The sequence below is a fragment of the Lichenostomus cassidix genome, chromosome 8 (genome assembly GCF_008360975.1).
Source record: "Lichenostomus cassidix isolate B80296 chromosome 8, HeHo_3.0, whole genome shotgun sequence".
Lineage (NCBI taxonomy): Eukaryota > Metazoa > Chordata > Aves > Passeriformes > Meliphagidae > Lichenostomus > Lichenostomus cassidix.
Window position 1 is genome coordinate 5,436,071 of NC_139489.1, and position 17,430 is coordinate 5,453,500.

At 43.5% G+C, this 17,430-nt stretch overlaps 1 protein-coding gene across 2 annotated transcripts in view; it reads right to left on the reverse strand.

The window, feature by feature from the left end:
* Positions 1-1,899: 1,899 nt before the first annotated feature.
* ZFYVE9 (zinc finger FYVE-type containing 9) overlaps positions 1,900-17,430 on the reverse strand; it is a 53,964-nt gene continuing 38,433 nt past the window's right edge. For both annotated transcript variants that reach the window (XM_085067597.1, XM_085067598.1), the window contains 9 exons: positions 13,770-13,994; positions 11,399-11,481; positions 10,550-10,654; positions 7,603-7,753; positions 6,415-6,495; positions 4,879-5,041; positions 3,992-4,097; positions 2,910-3,086; positions 1,900-2,397 (listed from right to left, as the gene is read on the reverse strand). In XM_085067597.1, the coding sequence (XP_084923723.1) occupies positions 2,236-2,397; positions 2,910-3,086; positions 3,992-4,097; positions 4,879-5,041; positions 6,415-6,495; positions 7,603-7,753; positions 10,550-10,654; positions 11,399-11,481; positions 13,770-13,994 (1,253 nt within the window). In that variant the 3' untranslated portion in view covers positions 1,900-2,235. The remainder of the gene's footprint in view (positions 2,398-2,909; positions 3,087-3,991; positions 4,098-4,878; positions 5,042-6,414; positions 6,496-7,602; positions 7,754-10,549; positions 10,655-11,398; positions 11,482-13,769; positions 13,995-17,430) is intronic.

The following is a 17,430-nucleotide window of genomic DNA, read 5'->3' on the forward strand; positions in this document are numbered from 1 at the left end:
TTTTTCTAAACAAGTACTCATTTCTTAACAACATGGTAATTAAGGTCATTTCAAAGGCTATGGTTGAAGCAAACATGTCAGTCACCAGTTGATAGTGTTTTGCACAAACAGAATCCAAACCTAAAAGACTTCTGGGGCAAAAGAAGAGAAGATAAACATTTTTCACCTCTTTTACTGCATTATTAAGCGTAACAATGCAACTAAAGTAACTGGAAAGCCGCTGCTGTGGCAAAGCTGGAGTGCAGGCTCTAGGAGGAAGATTATTACAGAGTTTCTGGAATGCTCTTCCAGCTGTGGAACTGTGCCTACACCATGTCGTGCTGAGCTGTGTCCCAAAGTGTGCAGAACCAGTGTGCAGAGGGGGATCAAGTGGCCTCAGTCCAGCTGGGCTGCACAGGCACCTCGGCAGGAGCAGGGTTGGGTCACAGCTCCTGCTTTGGCCAGCAGGAACCATTTAAGGAGCTGCATTAAGTCATCCACCTTCTCCCAAATGCCAGAGGTAAGGCTTCACTTGGATCTAACACCCTTTTAAGTGTGGTAGTGTTGCTCCCTCTCGCTGGCCAGCTTGTTGGTGGAGTTGGCCCCAGTTCCCTGGCCTGTCTTCTCCAAGGGCTGGGTGGTGCCAGCTGTAATTTGGAACACTGGATTTGTCAGGCTTTGCTTTTTTGAAAAGCAGTAGCCATTTATTCCCAAGTGCACTCTGCAGACACTGGGCTGCCTTTCTATCAAATGTATCACTCTGTGCAGTTACCTTTCCCCTGCCCAGCCAATGGTGTTGATTTGTTTAAAACCCAGAGCCTCAATCTCACAGTGGCCTTGCACTCCCTTTGTGTCTTTCTCTTTGCAAGGCCACTGCTGTTACTCTCTCACAGCACAGCCCAGCCAGGCCCTGCTGCATCCCCCACAACGGACGGCAAGTAAGGAATGTCTGAGATACCACAAATGTTCACCATAAATTAGCACCTCTCTTCCCACATTAATTAGTTCTAGACAGGAGGAGAAATCTTCACCCCTGTTCCTGGGAGGGACTCAAAAGAACTGCTTTGCCTGACTATGGCTAAACAAACCAAACCCCTTCTCCTGCTTACAGCTCTTGCCACTGGTTAGCAGCTTTCCATGGAGACAGTAAGAACATGGAACCACATTTCCTCTGGCTGATGCTCAATTCCAGCTTCTTAATGCCCTGGCAGACACGAGCAGCTGCTTTCCTTACCAAAGCCCTCTCAGGTGAGAGCAAGAGCACTGGGCCAAGTGCACGTGTTCAGAACTGACCACAAAGCCTTTTTCAGCAGAACATGCAGGAACAGCCACTCTATACTGGTATCACAGGTAAGCTTGGACACGGGGCTGCAATATGAAGTGCAAGCTGGCTTGGGTTACATGACACTGGCGTTACACTACAGCGAACAGCAGGGAGGGGACAGAGCTGCCCTGGGGGGACTTGCCTTTAAAAAGCAGGACCTACTGGGGACGAGGAACAAGATATAACTGCACTTTGGGGCTGATCTTTCCTCTGCTTCAGATTTGTAAACAAAGTACAGAATAGCAGAGTTGTTCTAGGAGATCACAGAAACCTGCCCAAGTGATGGACTTTTGTGGTTAATAGAGGAAAAAAGTGAACTAGCCTATTACACACACACAACTGCAGTTCAGTAACTTTCAGAGAGATGCCTGTTCTGCTCCTCTGGATGCACAGACAGACAGAGTTATGGCTAGGGAATTTTCCCCCACCTCTCAAGGGCTTCTCCAAAGGTATTTCAACCAATAATCTGGTCAAAATAATGTAAACGTTACTTTTTAATGTCTACAGAATAACCACAAATGGATGGCATTAGGATGAGGTCAGAATGGAGGTCTTGATTGTTGTTTCTTACATGTCCATCTACAAACAGTACAAGGTTGGAATTTCACTTTTTATTTACGCCCCAGTGATCTTTGCACCCTTTGAGCATCGAGAGTACACGACTGTAAGTCTTTAAACATGAGCATTTTTCTAAACAGTAACAGAAGTGGATTAGCTGCAAGGATAGCATAGCCATGTTGTAGTATAGAAGCTGCCCTGATCCTCTGGTTGTTGACAATGCATAGAAGATTTAGAATTATGGAACAACTGTCCCTCCCCCCTCCCCCCCTTCCCCAATAGTGTTAACAAAAGCTTAATTTTCCAGTTTTAAAGTGCAAATGATTCAGATACAACTGCTGCTGGAACAGGTCTGAACAGAAAATGAAGTCCTCTTATGAGATGTTTTCCAGAATATAAAAGATGAGCTCCATTATGACTGGCCCCTCACTCAACTGACAGGCCCCTCCATGAATCACTGGCACTAAGGCACTGTCCAGGTCATTCATGTATTGAGAGGGCAGTGGCTGTCCATTGCTCCCAGCTTGATAACCAACCTAAAAAATACAAAGAATGGGTTTTAAGAACAGAATATGATGCTGTGAGTCAGGGCAGTAAGGGAGGGGCTGTGGCCTCTCCAAGGGAAGTTGGGCACTTCAACTGGATGTAGCAGGCACTAAAGCAGCTTTTCCACTTGTCTTTGTGCTTCTTTGTGTTCCCAGTGGCTGCCTGGGCAAAAGGAGCCTCTTTTTTTCTCCTGGTTTGTCAAAGCAGATCCTTGGGAGGAGCAGGACCCACAGCATTAATTGCTGGTGAAATGGCCAATTTAGAGTCTTCTCTGAGCACAAAGCAGGTGCTGCTTGTGCCATACAGGGGTCAAGGCTCTGTTAGTTCAGGCTGGGCATTGGCTTTCTGGTTCTAACATCCCAAAACACCAAACAACAGCCAGCAGCCCCTGATTCATATCTGATACTGGTACTTCAACATTCTGGTGAAAGTTGTATTCCTGTTTTGGGGAATGAACAGGAGAACAACTCCCCAGTTAAAACCAATACTATTGAGGACTTACTTGATCCGAGTCCAGTGTAACACGCAGGCCCAGCTTAGTCATTCCATCCTCTTTCAGCAGTTTCAGATGAGGACACAGAGCCAGACAGAAAGCTTTTGCCACATTTTCAGTCAGCCTGCTGTGATCAGCTGGGTCACTTAGACCATTGTGTTGCTCATCATTTTCCAGAAAAAACACCTGGAAGAAAGAGTCAACACAACAGATGCACTAAGAACTAACTGTTCAGGGAAGCCCAGCAAAAGCCCCTGAAGACAAGTCACTTTAAGGAGGAAAAAATTAAAAAACTTAAGAAGAAAGATTTAAATTTAAATAGTTCTCTGAAACCTCTTAGATCTGGTCAAAACCCTTGCTATGGAAATCACTATGAACTGCCCATGGTTTGAATAAAAATCTGATTTTAAACAAATGTTAAGTTAGAAAAATTACATTTTTAATACAAGCCTGAAGATCTGTGCTACTGTAGTCACTGGATGTGTCTCTGTTGAGCCTAACTGACCTGGGAAAAAAAGGCAAATGGGTGCCAAACTGCAGAGTAAGGAACCTGATTCTTCCTCAGCAGGCGAAGTAAAACGCTTACAGAAATATTTTGACATCAGCATTTGTGTGCTGGCAAAGTCACAGGCAACATCAGCTATGCAAGCAGTTTCTGAGTGATTTATGCCACAGCGCTTTAACATCCAACATTTTAGAGGAAGTGGCTTGAAATAACATTTCTAGAAAACAATTTATATTAAGATTTGTCTCCACGTAAAAAAAGGGAGCTTTTAACCCAAAGGCAGATGAAACCAACAGTTCCTGTGTGTAACACTGCAAGTGTTGTTCTGGTCCTCATGTGGAACACCCTGATGTGAGCAGCACTGGCTGGTGCAGCACAGGCTGCAGTCACATCAGTGTGAGGATGTTTAATCCTGCAGGATGCCAGCCCTGCAGCTCCTGTGCAGCTAGGAAAGGCACCAAGGCTCGTGGTGAAGCATGTGCTGCTTTCCTGCAGTGAGTGGGGGAGCAGGTGGACACAGCCCTGGCTGCAGTCCCAGCCCTGGTGCCATGGGGTGGCCAAGGCACTGCCAGGCTGCTGGACCCACCTCTGTCCACCGGATGACCTTCCCGTTGGCCTTGTACTCGGAGCCGTGGAATATCTTCACGCTGGTTATAGATTCCATGGATTTGCCATCAATAGGGCTCACAACGCTGCAAAAGGGAGGGAGAAGGGTGAGCTCTGACTCAGCATAAGACCTGAGCTCTGCAGAAGAGAATGACCTTGGAATCAAGGGGCAGTTCCTGAAGGGGGTCACATGCACAAAGCAGGTGCAGGTAGGACCTTCCTGAAGGTTTTCAACAAAGCTTTGCACCAGAGTTGGGATCCCATAAGGAGGCTTTTCATACAGGTTGGATTTTTGCTCATTTGCAAACTCAGTGTAGGCCAGCAATACCTGAAACACAATTTACACTGCCCAGGACTTGATTACAGAACCTGAGATTGATCTGGAGATCCTGAAACTACAGAAATATCCTTCTTTCTAGGTGCTGAGTTCTGAAATATGGAATCCATCACAACAGCACTTTACTGCCATACTTAAGCTGCCAAATCCACCTTTCTTTAGGCCTATCAAGTGTCCAAAGATAGTGTTGATGTTCAGCAGTTTTGTTTCCAGCTCTACTTACTGCAAACTAAGCACCAACAGAGCAAAGTGACCACAGTGTGCAGGGTTCAGCATTGAGAGCTGGAGACAGATTAGTGGTTTCCAATAACTGGATATTGGCAATGCCAAAAAAATCCATAGCATTGGCAATTTTCTAAATTGATGCTCCAAAGCTCTGATATCTCAATTCCATTTTCACTACAATTAATTGCATCTTATCACTCAAAACAGAGACACAGACTTTTCATTCCTATTGACTGGAAGACTTATGCACCTTATAAAATCAATTAAAATTTTTAACAATATCAAGTGACTGCTCCTCTACTTACCCCTTACTAAAGTTTTTATCATCTTCTACCCACTGAATATGAACATGTTCCTGAGGGTCTTCAGCATCTACTTTGCCACAGGTGATGGTGAAGTCTTTCATCTCTCTCAAGGCCTGCCTCAAAGAGTCCATGTTCTCAGCAGTTATCTGGACCATCACTCCATCTAGGGAACCAAGAAATCCTCATAAGCCAAGATAAGCCATGCTAAACAGAGTCTATACAATAAAACAAATAAACATCCTTCCTCCTATTTGCAGCAGAGTTTAAATGTTCATTTTAAGCATCATGAGCAGTAGCCCTCCATAAGACCATTTCTGAACTCTCACACTCCTAAAACAGAGACCTCCTGCATGCTGATTAAGGCAAACACAACAGTAGGAGGAAGGGAAACTCTCAGGTGAAGTCATCTGTAGCAATGGCCCTGAGTTTGACTCACAACTTGACTCCTGCTCCAGGCCCCCCTGAGAAACCCAACCTGAGCCCACTCCATTCAGCCTGTGTTGGAGGAGGCTCCAACAAAGCCTGGAAGCAGCACTCTGGCAGTGACAGTGTTAGAGAAGTCAGTGCTTGCCTGACAGTGGCAAAAGATACAAAATTTGGATTCACAGAATCAGGAAGGTTGAAAAGACTTCTAAGATAATCCAGTCCAGCCATTAAGCCAGCACCACTTTGGGTGAAATCTCAGTTATGGCAAAAATAACAGGAGGGAAACACTTCCCCATGGACAGAGTCCCCCTGAGCCTCTGTCTTACCCTAACCACCAGCTCAGACACAGGAAATGGCACAATGACCTACCTGGCTGCCCATTAGCCTAGGGACCCCACCCATGGCTGAATGCTCAGAGCTTCGGGCCTGGAGCTGGAGCAGCTCAAGCAGCTCTGCTAACTGACTGCTCACGTGGGCACCTCACATCCCTCACCACCAAGGGTAGGAACACTCCTACACCACTCCTGCCTGCACTGTCACAGCTGCAGGGATGTGACTGCACAGTTGTGCAGCTCAGCTAACAGGCACTAACAGCTTCCAGCCCAGAGTACCCCATTGGCAGCTATTTCTGTGATACAACAACAAACCAAGCCCTAGAGGTATCAGCTCAGTGCTCTCAACCTGTCATGTTCTCATCTGCCCACATACAAGCACATAAACAGTGCACATTCATCCCCTTGCACACTGCAGAGCTATTTGGTGGCAGAGGAAGTTTAGCAGGGCTTCCTCTGCTGGTTGATGGGTTACACATTCCTTATTTCTTAGGCCCACGATTTCCTCATTCAACCCAAACCAGTAAATCGATCACAGGCTCCCAAGCCAAGTATTTCATACCTTACCCTCGCATTCTTGTGACCCTGTTCTGCAGCATCTGCACAAATTCCTCCTTGATAAAGGGAACAGGGTGGTTTTTGCTAAGAAGTAGGATAAAGCTGAAGCAGCAGCATGATTCCAAGGCCCAAGGCATATGAGCAGAGAGAGCCCTGCTAGTTGCAGAGCTGAGCTGGACAAAGAATGAAGTGTGTTTTAAGCTAGCAGTTCAGTTCTTACCTTCCACTATACTGGATTTGGCAAGGTAGCCTGAAGAGGATTTTAAAGCTCCACTGAACACAAAGAAGCTGGCACCAGTCACTGCAACACCAACAACAGGAGAGATTTAGTGAGGTTTTCATCAAAGCAATGCCTTACCCCAGAATCAGGTATCACAGCTCGATCAGCCAGAGAGGTGATTATCCTGAATCAGGACAAAGGCTGCTTGGAATTATGGTGACTGTACTGCACATCATAAGCTTGGATATACAAGGGCAAATCACCCAGTTATTTTCTAAACTGGACAACAGGTTTTGTCTAAGTTAATGAATGCTTGTATTTTATCACTCTTCCTCTCTGCACTCTACAACACTCTACGTTTCAGAAATACTAATATTGGGTAACCAAGTATATAATTAACTTCTAAATATTCCTACACAGCTGGCAGATTGTGAATGATCTGCTTATGGATCACACTGTAACACCAATCCACCAGCAAGGCCACAGCTCAAAGCCACCTGACTTAAAGTAAAATTATCTTCAATGACTACCAAGCATCATGAAAGTCCTGCTGGAAATCCCTCTTCCTGTCCCATAGGTGAAGTTAACCAAAGTCAGACAAGACCATCACTCCTAAATGACATTCCATGCCAGTATCCTCACTGGAGTGACCAGGAGTACTTGCAAAACGTCCAAGTCAGCCTCTGTCTTGTTCTCATTTGAAGATTGCATAAATGTCTTTACCAGAAACATCCCCAAACCCAGAACATTTAAATTCTCAGCACACAGCTACTGCAGCCTTTCAGCCTACTGTAACAAAAATATACCCTGGAAATTAGATGGTCTAATTAAGGTGAACATGAGAAGCTTCTTGAAGATGCATTATTAAAATGCTGCTGTTGCTGGTTATTCCTATTTAACTTTCTGTCCTACTGAATCTAGTCTTTCTTTCACATAGTATAGGTCAAACACAGGCAAACACAGCCTCACCTGCACATCCAATAATGCCAAAGCCAGCTCTCACTATTAATGGAGAGGCATTGCCTCAGCCATTTCCAGCACAAAGCTGCCCAGCCAGGAGCACCAGCAGTCAGACTGATTTTGTCTAACAAAAACTGGGTGAAACACAGCCAAACCCAGCTGTGACCAATTCACAAAACCCCACAATGCCGGGGCCAGGCAGCCATGCAGAGCCAGGGCTCCTCTCACCCTTCCTGGGCTGGTTGTGGATGCTGATGGCCTGTGTCTGGTAGTTGCCGTCGTCGTTCTGCACACACACCAGATGTGAGTCTGCCTTCTCGTTGAAACACGCTCCCCCTGCCAGCACGTGCTCGTTGGATTTGTTCATGGCTTTCATCATCTGCAAACACAAAGGTTTATCATTTCCACCCAGCTCATCAAGCACTTCCATAAATAGGTGGTTCTTGGAGTAGTTCAATCAGAAGCTTCTCAAGTTCTCATATTCCATGTCACGTTTTAGCACTCAGAACCATAAACTGCTTTTGAGAAGAGGGTTCAGGTCTTTTACTGCCTGGATGCTTTCAAGTGCCATCTTTCGTGCAATTAAGATAAATGCTGTAAGGGATAGCTGAGCTACAGAAGTTCCAAAAGCTGTTATCTCTACCTCGTTTTAAAAATGCACAGGGAAAAAAACCATGAGAAAAACCCTGTGAAGAAATGCTTGTTTATACAACTGCAGTTGTTCATTACATAAATCATAAATGCCCCTCCACAGTGCCTTCACTCAGACTGAGGCCATTTCATCCTCTTCTGCCACGACCACACACCAAAGCTTCAGCGTCACTGGGTCTCACCTGCATGAACTGGTGAAACTGGGATCAATGTTCCCAATTTAAGACTTTTAAAAAGGAGCTAAATAATAGACATCCAAAAGAATTTTCTCTTTGTCTGCAAAGGAGGCCTCCAGAAAGAATCCAAGACAGTTTGTGATTCATCTGCCCTTCAGTTCTGCTATCATCTAACATACACTGAGTTACACGCCTTGACAAAATACTCTGGTAGATTTTATAGTTTCTTTTCTTTTGTCCACTATTCCTCTTCATGGAGGCTCAGACTCAGTGATTTTTTTTATCCAAAAGAAAACTGAGGGAGTCACCCAACTCTGAAATTTGTTTCAAACATGACAATGGCATGTTTGCTTAAAAAAAAAAAAATAGAAGTCAAATTAAATGACACAATTCCCCCTGCAGTGAAAACCCAAAAAAATACAGAATTATTTGACATCTCTTAACAGCAATCACACTCCCACCTCTGCTTCCTGGAGCTGATAAGCATGCAGGCTACACACAACACATCTGTCTTTCTCAGTCCAACATAAATCCTTAATTATAGTGTCAGGAACATTAACTGATGCTCGCTATTGACAAATGTGCACAGGTGTAATGTTTGGGGAGGAAACTTAATTAAGATTTTGCATCAGACAACAGTGTCTTTCATTATCCAGCTGATCATGTCATGCTCCAGAAACTGGATTTTAGGTCCAGAACAGTCACCTTTGTGGAGCCCAGCAGTTGCCTTCAGCACAACAAGAAACAACTGGATGTGGCAACTGCTTCGTTAGAAGGCAAATGATTAAGAAATTACACTCACCTTTGCTGAGGGACTAAACAGGCAACTAGGGACCTCTAAGTTATAGAAAATTTAAATAATTTTGAAGACAAAAGTAAGTATTTAATAGGAAAGTTATATATTAACGTGTAAATTTTTAATCACAGGCTGAATTCTCCACATTTAATCCACGTGTGAGATTTACAATGTGTTTAAGATGAGTTTTTCTCAATAGTTTAAGTAACAGTCTTTTCTAATTAAATAGTGCTTTACATGGGGAAAAAAGTAAAGGTCTTGTGATTTAATTCATCTTGAGACTGGCTCAGCTGGTTAGAGCAGATAAATGATAACACTAAGATCATGGATTTGACCCCTGTATGGGCCATTCACTTAAGAGTTGGACTCACTGATTCCTGTGGGTCCTTTCCAACTCAGAATATTCTGTGAATCTGTGAATCTTGATTCAAAGTAAGCTCATGAAGAATTTCTATTGATTCAAGTTTTTAAATGAATCACAAGCAATGATGTTAAATAAATAACACTTTCTCCATTTAAAAAGCTGAATCCTTGCATCACACCAGAAGAGAACCCAAGCACGATGCAGAGGTTTTGCTGTGCTCCCTGACACAGGAATTCCCTCTCAGTCCTGCTCAGTCCATGCCTTGCAAACACCAGGCACAGCTGACACTGAACTGCATCGTCTGTGCCATTCCAGACTGAATTCATTCAAACCTCACTGACCTCTTCCATTCTGGCACAACTGCATCAAAAATTAAAACACCTCTTAACAGACCCTTTATCTTCTGGCTTCATCAATTTTGTCTTTTTCAAACTTCACAAAAGGACAATTTTTTTTTGCCAATGAATTTCTTTTTTCTCACTTATTTTACTCAAATGCTTCTTGCAGGGAAATTCCCTCTTGAGATAAAGCTGCATTCTGCTCTGATCTTACAAGAACTTTTACAAATACCATTCTGCTCAGGAGGTTTGCTCTCACCTCAACTCTGATATGTTTCAAACCACCAAGTTACTCCCTTCTCTTCAGACAGAACACTAAATCAATCCCCTTCTCCACTGTTCTCTTTCATTACTGTTCTAATACCTCCTCCCCCAGCTTTCTCTAGTTAGCAGCACTAACTCCTACAGATGCTGACTGATTTTCTCACACCAGAAATCAATTATAAAATTTTGATGCTGAAGGAACTTTTACATAAAATAATCAGCAATCCAACAAATACTACTAAATGCTTTGAGTGGGAGCACACAACACAGATGAGAAAAGCTAATGCATTATTTCTTCCTAGTTTACCTCAAGTGTAAAGTTTGTCAACTTATTTGCTCAAATCAAACATATGACACTTTATGTAAACAGTTCAAAAACTTGAAGAAAAAGAGTTTAAGAGTTTAATTAGTATTAAACAGAACTGCATTCTTCCTGTGCAGCCAGGCTCATTCACTTCCAAAAGCTGTGTGCATCATGCAGTTACTATTTGCTTTTGAGGCATTTTCCCTAGTGGTAGTGAATAAAATAAAAATTCCTTTAGATCCCAGGTACTCCAATCACAAATGTATGTATTATAAGCATTACCTCATTATATCTGTTACTAGGTATTTTGATGCTGGTTTTTCTGACTTCCATATCAACCACTAAACCTTGGACCACAGGCAGTGTGTACTGGTAGTTTCTGAAGTCCTGGTAATTAAAACAAGTTTTTAAGTTAGGCATGATGATCATCATTAACACTGTAGGTTTCATAACTATCCTGGTGACTACTGCTTAGCCCATTCAAATAATTGTAACCAGTGACTGGAAGGCAGGGAGGGACAGAGACACCACAGTGTGTAACCCATGTAATTGCAGTACACAAATGAAAAACATCATTGTGACTGCTAGTCATTTTACACATTTTCTTACATCAAAATTAATGTTCTCAAGCCTTGAATATCATCACTGCATGTAAGAAAATTCACCCTCTGTGTTCTGTTACATTACTTGGATGGAGTTACTAGTTTTTCTAGCAGTGAGATTGTCATGCATCATCAAAGAGAATTTTGTATATTGAAAATATTTGCAAAGCAGGAAGAGATAATAACGTCCCTTCAGCTGGAACGCTGTGTAATCAGAGAGCTGTGACTGCACACTGTGATGACCCAGCACTTCTGAGGAAGCAATCTGAGCAAATAATGCACTTATTTCAAGATCCAAACATCCTCCAATGGCCAGGTTTGGGATGTTGATTTGGGTAACTTGTTACAATTCCCTGTGTTGTTGAAAGCAAACACCCACTCTCAGTAACAGCAGGTAAATTCACCCAAATCCCCACTACCTCCTCTTGCATCTCCTAGACCTCCAGCTACTGCGTGCACCTGGAGCCCCCATTTCCCCACATGGATCCCCCCACACCAATGGAACATGCAAATCCCATCGCAGACTTACTGCAAGGAGGTTCATGATGGTGTGTCCAGTCTCTCCAAACAAAGGCTTACGGAATCTGACACTAAAGAGTGGACATGGATAAACTAGAATAAAACAAAACAGAACAGGTCAGATGGAAATTTACATATCCAGATGCTACAAAACCAGACCTAAATACCATCTCCTCTGTTGAATGTGGTAAGCAGAAGCTGAAGAAGAGACTGGGAAGACTGGAATTTAAAATGCAAAAGGGCAGAAGGTTTTAATGTTATAATGCACCCTACACATACTGTAGCTGCTTGCCCACCACACTAGAAACAAGAATATTTTTGTGGAAAGCTTACAGGTGCTACACTGCAGGACTGAACTGAGTGACCTGGACCCTGATGGCAAAGATGACCTTTCTAAATGCTTCTGTCAGGCTACTTCTTGGAAATGGCTTTTATTTTTGTACAACCATACTGCCATTCTCCACTAAAGCATCGTAAATCTTTCAATTCTGTGACATTCAAGTGATAACCCAGATTATTTTATTTCCTGTTTTCATTATTTCATGAGAGTGTGGCAAACTTCACAGGGCTATGTCAAAAACAATTTAAAGGACATTTTTGGCATGTCAGCAATGCAAAACATCTGCATTCCCTGGCTGCCTTATCCATACCTGTTAAACATCTGTGATGCAATTCCGAGTGCAGTGGATGGATCTGGCTGCATTACATTATGCTGCAGCAGGAGCCACCCCAGTGCTTGAAACATGACTCATGCAGTGGTACATAATGCCAAGGTTTCCTAAACACATGTTTGAAGGAGGATTCCTAAACTATCCTCAGGCAAACCACTCAGCCTGATTTCCCCAAATGCCACACTCCCAGTTCCCAGCGCGGTCAGAAGGGGCTGCAAAGTGCTCAGCATCATGTGAATAACATGAGGATTTCCTGATGGAAATCAGCTCCAGCCTCTGCACACTGATTTGATACCTGAAAGCACCACACACCACACAGCGACCAACCCGTGCACAGTGCCCTGAGGCACCAACAAGGGCTGAATTTCCCGTGTCTGCCACCCTGGTTTCCAGCAGCAGCTCAGCTACATCCCAGATGCACCGAATTCCCAGAGCCTGAGCTGTTCGGCGGATCTGCGGATGCTCAGCAGATGTTTTCTGCACACCCAGCAACCCCGAGGGCCTCCTGCATCTGATGTGCATAGCCAGCAGCACTGCACAAATGGCTGAATTCTGACAGCTCCACCAGCAAAGAGCACGGAAGGAAACCCAGGACACAAAAGCAGCACCTTCCAGGGAGAAAATGAGGAAGTGCCCTGCAGTCACAACTGGCACAGCACAAGGGAATATCTCCAAATCCAAATCACAGCTGTAGAAATGATGCAAAGCTTGGCTTCCCAATGTATTAGAGCAGGTAATTTTGTTTAATTTTGTCACTGTCAAAACGTTTTTTTCTGTGCTCAAAAACAGATGTCACACCCAAAATATGAGCATTTTTGTTTGTTTTTCTAGATACTGATGGGAATAAATGCACTACTTTAAAACCCCCGTGGATACACACAAAAACCTACACACCTTTAACATGAATGTTTCTTTGGACAAGTTTAACCTTCAGTCCTCATCCTCAGAAGGCAAATTTTGAGGATTTTACTTTTTCTTCTCCAGCTATATAGATATTTTGTGGAAAATTCCCATTGTTCTCAAAACTTTAAAAGTTAAAGTGACAAATCTCTGTACAGCATATCATAAAACTGCAGATGAGCGAGACATGATTTTTGGCCCATCATGGTGGACAAACTGCCAATAATGTCCTTGCTCCAGCAAAGGTATATTTTGAAAATTATTTTATCTTAACTTTATGTTAATTTCATGCTAACTGCTAAGATTTTGTTCAGATTAAACACTCTCTCCAGCCTATTTGTTATTAGTTGCAACAGAATTTTTGCCACAAACTGCCACAAACTGCACTCATATTGTTATTCTCTGGAAAATGAACACAGTTTAAAAAACCTAAAAGCAAATGCTCTTTCATTTTAGCATGGAAAGAGCTTAACATCTCAGTTTCTCCCTTGTGCTAACCACACCAGCTAATCAGACTTGTTCTGCACATAACTTTCAGGTCACTAAATGCATACAAACAGCTGCTCAGAACTAGATTTGTCTCCACAAAAATCTCCATGATCACCCAGCAGAGCTGTAAAAAGGCTGTAGGTCACATCACCACCTCAGTGCTGCACTGTGGGTCTGACACACACAGCTTTTCCTTGCCTGCTTGAGCCTGGGTGGCTCTGACAGGTAACAATCCATGGCTGGGGTGTTTGCCCTGAAGCAGAATTCATCCACCCCCTGCAGAAGTTACTCAAGCAGTGCCTGTAAAAAAGCAATACTCACGCCTGTATTCAGCTCCGAGTCGCAGCATCAGCCGGATGGGGAACACTTTAGCCCAGGGAGTCTCCCACTTCTGGATGAGGATGCCAAACAAGTATGGTGGGGTTGGGAGCACCAGGTCCTGCAGGGACTGATACGTAGCTGCAACGTACAAGAACCCTCCGTGCTCTTTGCTTCCAAGGAAGCTCTGGCTGAAAAAGGAGTGTCCCAGGTTGCCAACAATGTTACCTGTGGGGGGAAAAAAAAAGTTCGTTATTTCACTGGATTGAAAGCTGTATCAAGAATGTTAGGAGTTCTTCAGATGGGAAAAAAAAAAATCCATATTCAATTCCCTTTGCTTCCTGAAGCATTAATGTGTGTTAAACACACCTGAAACAATGATTAGCTGCACACAGGGGCTCAGGTTACCTCCTGTGCAGAAGTGCTTCAACCTGGCCTTGAACACTTCCAGGGATGGGGCAGCCACAGCTTCTCCGGGCAACCTGTGCCAGGGCCTCACCTTCCTCACAGGATATACAGGATAGCTCAGGCCAGTATTGTTGCCAAGGTGGTACCTGAAACTTCCCCCTGGCACTACAGAAAGACCTACAGAAAGTCTGTTCCCAGTGTATTCCAGATATTCAAGGGGCTTCTACTGCAGAAGCTGCTGTTGACTGAACTAAACTTTTAGATTCAGCTGCAGTTTAAGGAGGGAAGTGCAGCTGGTCAAACAATTAATGTCTACTGGTTGTCCTTCCATTTAGGCAACCCACTGGGGTGCCTCCTCAGACACATATTGAAGATCTGGGTCATTTCAAGAATTACACAAAAGAGTGTTTATTTCATTAGTACACTTAATGTAAAACTCAACTGAGAGAGACACAGGGGAGAAACATCACTAATTTTTATTCACATTTTTACTCTTTGATGCTTCTAATTTCCAAAAATGTTTACACTCAAATGGCTGAATGAATCTGAATGTTGATTAGGTTATTATAGCATCCAACACAGCATTAACATCGAAGCAAAGAACCATGGTGTGATTCCTTTTATCAAATGACAACAACAGCATGCAAATAATGTACAGAATAGCTGATCACAATTCTCCATAGGAAGATGTGAATATTAATAGTGCTGATTTGCTCTCAAAGAAAAAGACAATTTCAGAGAGCGTGATGTGCTTGATCACACCACTCATGAGGAATTGCATGGGATTGAGGTACTCATGCAGACCTCCTGGGCTCCTGGAGCAATCCCAGGCTTTCCCACCTGCAGACAGACTGCTAAGTAGGAGTTTCTGCTCTTTCTCCACCACCTCATAACAGAGTGCTCATATCTGAACTCAAGGCAGTAATGTGCATGTCTCCATCTGCACATCCACTGGGCACTACCTGGAGGGTTTCTCCCTTTTACACACATAAGACACACAGAGACCAATGCCAGATTTTAAGTCAAGTAAAAATATGAGTCACAGAAGTGACACAACTCATGAGAATAACACAGCTATTCCAGCCCTCCCTCTGGAGATGTGGCCATGCTGCTTTGCATCCCTCCAGAGCACCTTGGCACAATCACCACTGAGTATTGTCCTTCACAAAACCTTGGGTACTCCACCTTCAAATATGGTTTCTGACAGGTCTGTAACTAACAAATAAGCTTATGGGTTTCTGTGTTTTTCAAATCTGAGGGCATCTTAGTGGACTTTTTTTTCTGTACCCACAAAGTGCTGCACAAAATTCTCCAGTTCCCTGCTAGAAGGTGACAGTTTTGGCAGCCCAGCATCCCATGGCAGGGTGTGGCTCATTCAGAGCTTGCCACTGTCCTGCAAAGCCAACCTGTAATTTTACAGATACACACAAGCCAAAGCTGACATGATCACCCAGATCAAGCTCCACAACTCTTAGAGTGGCTACAACTTGTCAGCTGAGCATACTTGATGAAAAGGAGCTTCTGGTTAAACTACCATGAATAACAGAGCCACATCAAATGTCAGCTGCTGATCCTGCCCATGTGCAAATGCACATCTGTCAGCTGGGCTGTTACACCACTGCTTGCTCAGTGAATACACCAATGCACCAACTTGGGCATCCTGCTAGTGAGTGCAAACCAGTGTACCCACTGGTGTTCAGGAGAAAGATTTTCACTTATCTAAAATAGCTGCTGGCACTCGTTTGCTTTTGCAGTTCCCACCTACCCTCACTAATCGCCTCTTCTTCATTTATACTTCCTTTTCCCCTTCCCATCTGTTCTTACCCAAATAGAGTTACAAGCCTGATAATAAAATTACTTGGTGAGGTTCAGTTCCAACAACATGACCACAATAATCCTTTTTACCCTTCAAGTGTATGACGTGTATGAACTGCCAAACTGCACTGAATTCTGCCCCCTTTTCTGTGTATTTTCTGTGTGCAAGAGGCCAGGCAAAGTGCAGCTGTACAATCCTGTATGGATCTGAGGCGTGTGGCACTGCCCACTGGAATGACAAAGCAATCAGACATTTCCACTTGAGACTGGTGCCAAGTGCTGCAGCAGAAGGGGATGACTACTTATTTTTTCCGTTTCAGGAGATGGAGCTTCAAGGCTCACACGCCTGGGATGCCTTAATAAGAATTTTTCAGCCAACGGAAACATGGAAAAAGCCCTTAAGAGTGGAATCTGCAACTCAGCTGTTCAGCCCTTTCCTTCCATAAGCCACAGCATCATAAATTACTCCTTCTAACACAAGCAGCTCGCACAGTGCAAGCTCCAAGAGGCTGCCACTACTTTAAGAGGACAAATTATTTGGATTAGGTAGCTGTGTTGCAATTCATTATTTATAACAGCGTAAGAGCCTGAATGTGGACAGCATGGGAAGAAGCAAGTGTTTTCCTACACATCTCTTTAGTGCCCTTTTCAGTCAGAACAACCAAGTCAAAAAGCCTCTCTGGGTTGTCCCACAAACATTTCTGCACTGACCAGGGCTTGTCAGCCTTTCCTGCCCTGTCTCTGAAGGTGGTTCCAAGCCAAAGCCCCACTGAGAAGTTGCTATTATCAGCCTGACATTGTCAAACCCAACCCACTGCACCATTACACATTTTAAGCACAGAACTGTTTCAGAGGCTTGTAAAGAAAGTGTAGGCGTCAGAAAAACCTTCAAAAATAACTATCCTTTGCAAAAGCATGTAATTTAATTTAAAACATATCACAACTTCCTTTCTAATGAGGCAACCTCAGAGTGAGCAGAAAGGTGCCTTTCCATATATTAAGTTCCAGCACCTGACATCAAACAACTGATTATTTAGGAAGTGCTCTAAGTGTGCACAATGCATCTAAAGCAGTTCTGCAGGAGGTCAGTACTTACTCTCTTCTCAATTATACTGGGTTATCTTTGACTTCAAATCTTAAGTGTCTCTACAAAATTCTCTAGGAAAAAAACATGCTTTTATCCACTGATGTCATGATCCATGGTGTTTTGAATTCTTCACTTATATACCTTTCCGTGATGAACAATATGCTTTGTACATCAGTTTGGCAATGCCTTCTGGACTCAAAATAGTCTATACCAGGAAAGACAGAGGGAAAAAAAAAGATTCCTGTATTTATTTATTGCCCTCAATATGTGGTGAAGCCAGTTAAGTACTTCTACCAAAAAACAGTGAGGTTAAATTCTTAATGTATGCTTCCTGTCTTTTGGTTAATGCCAGGT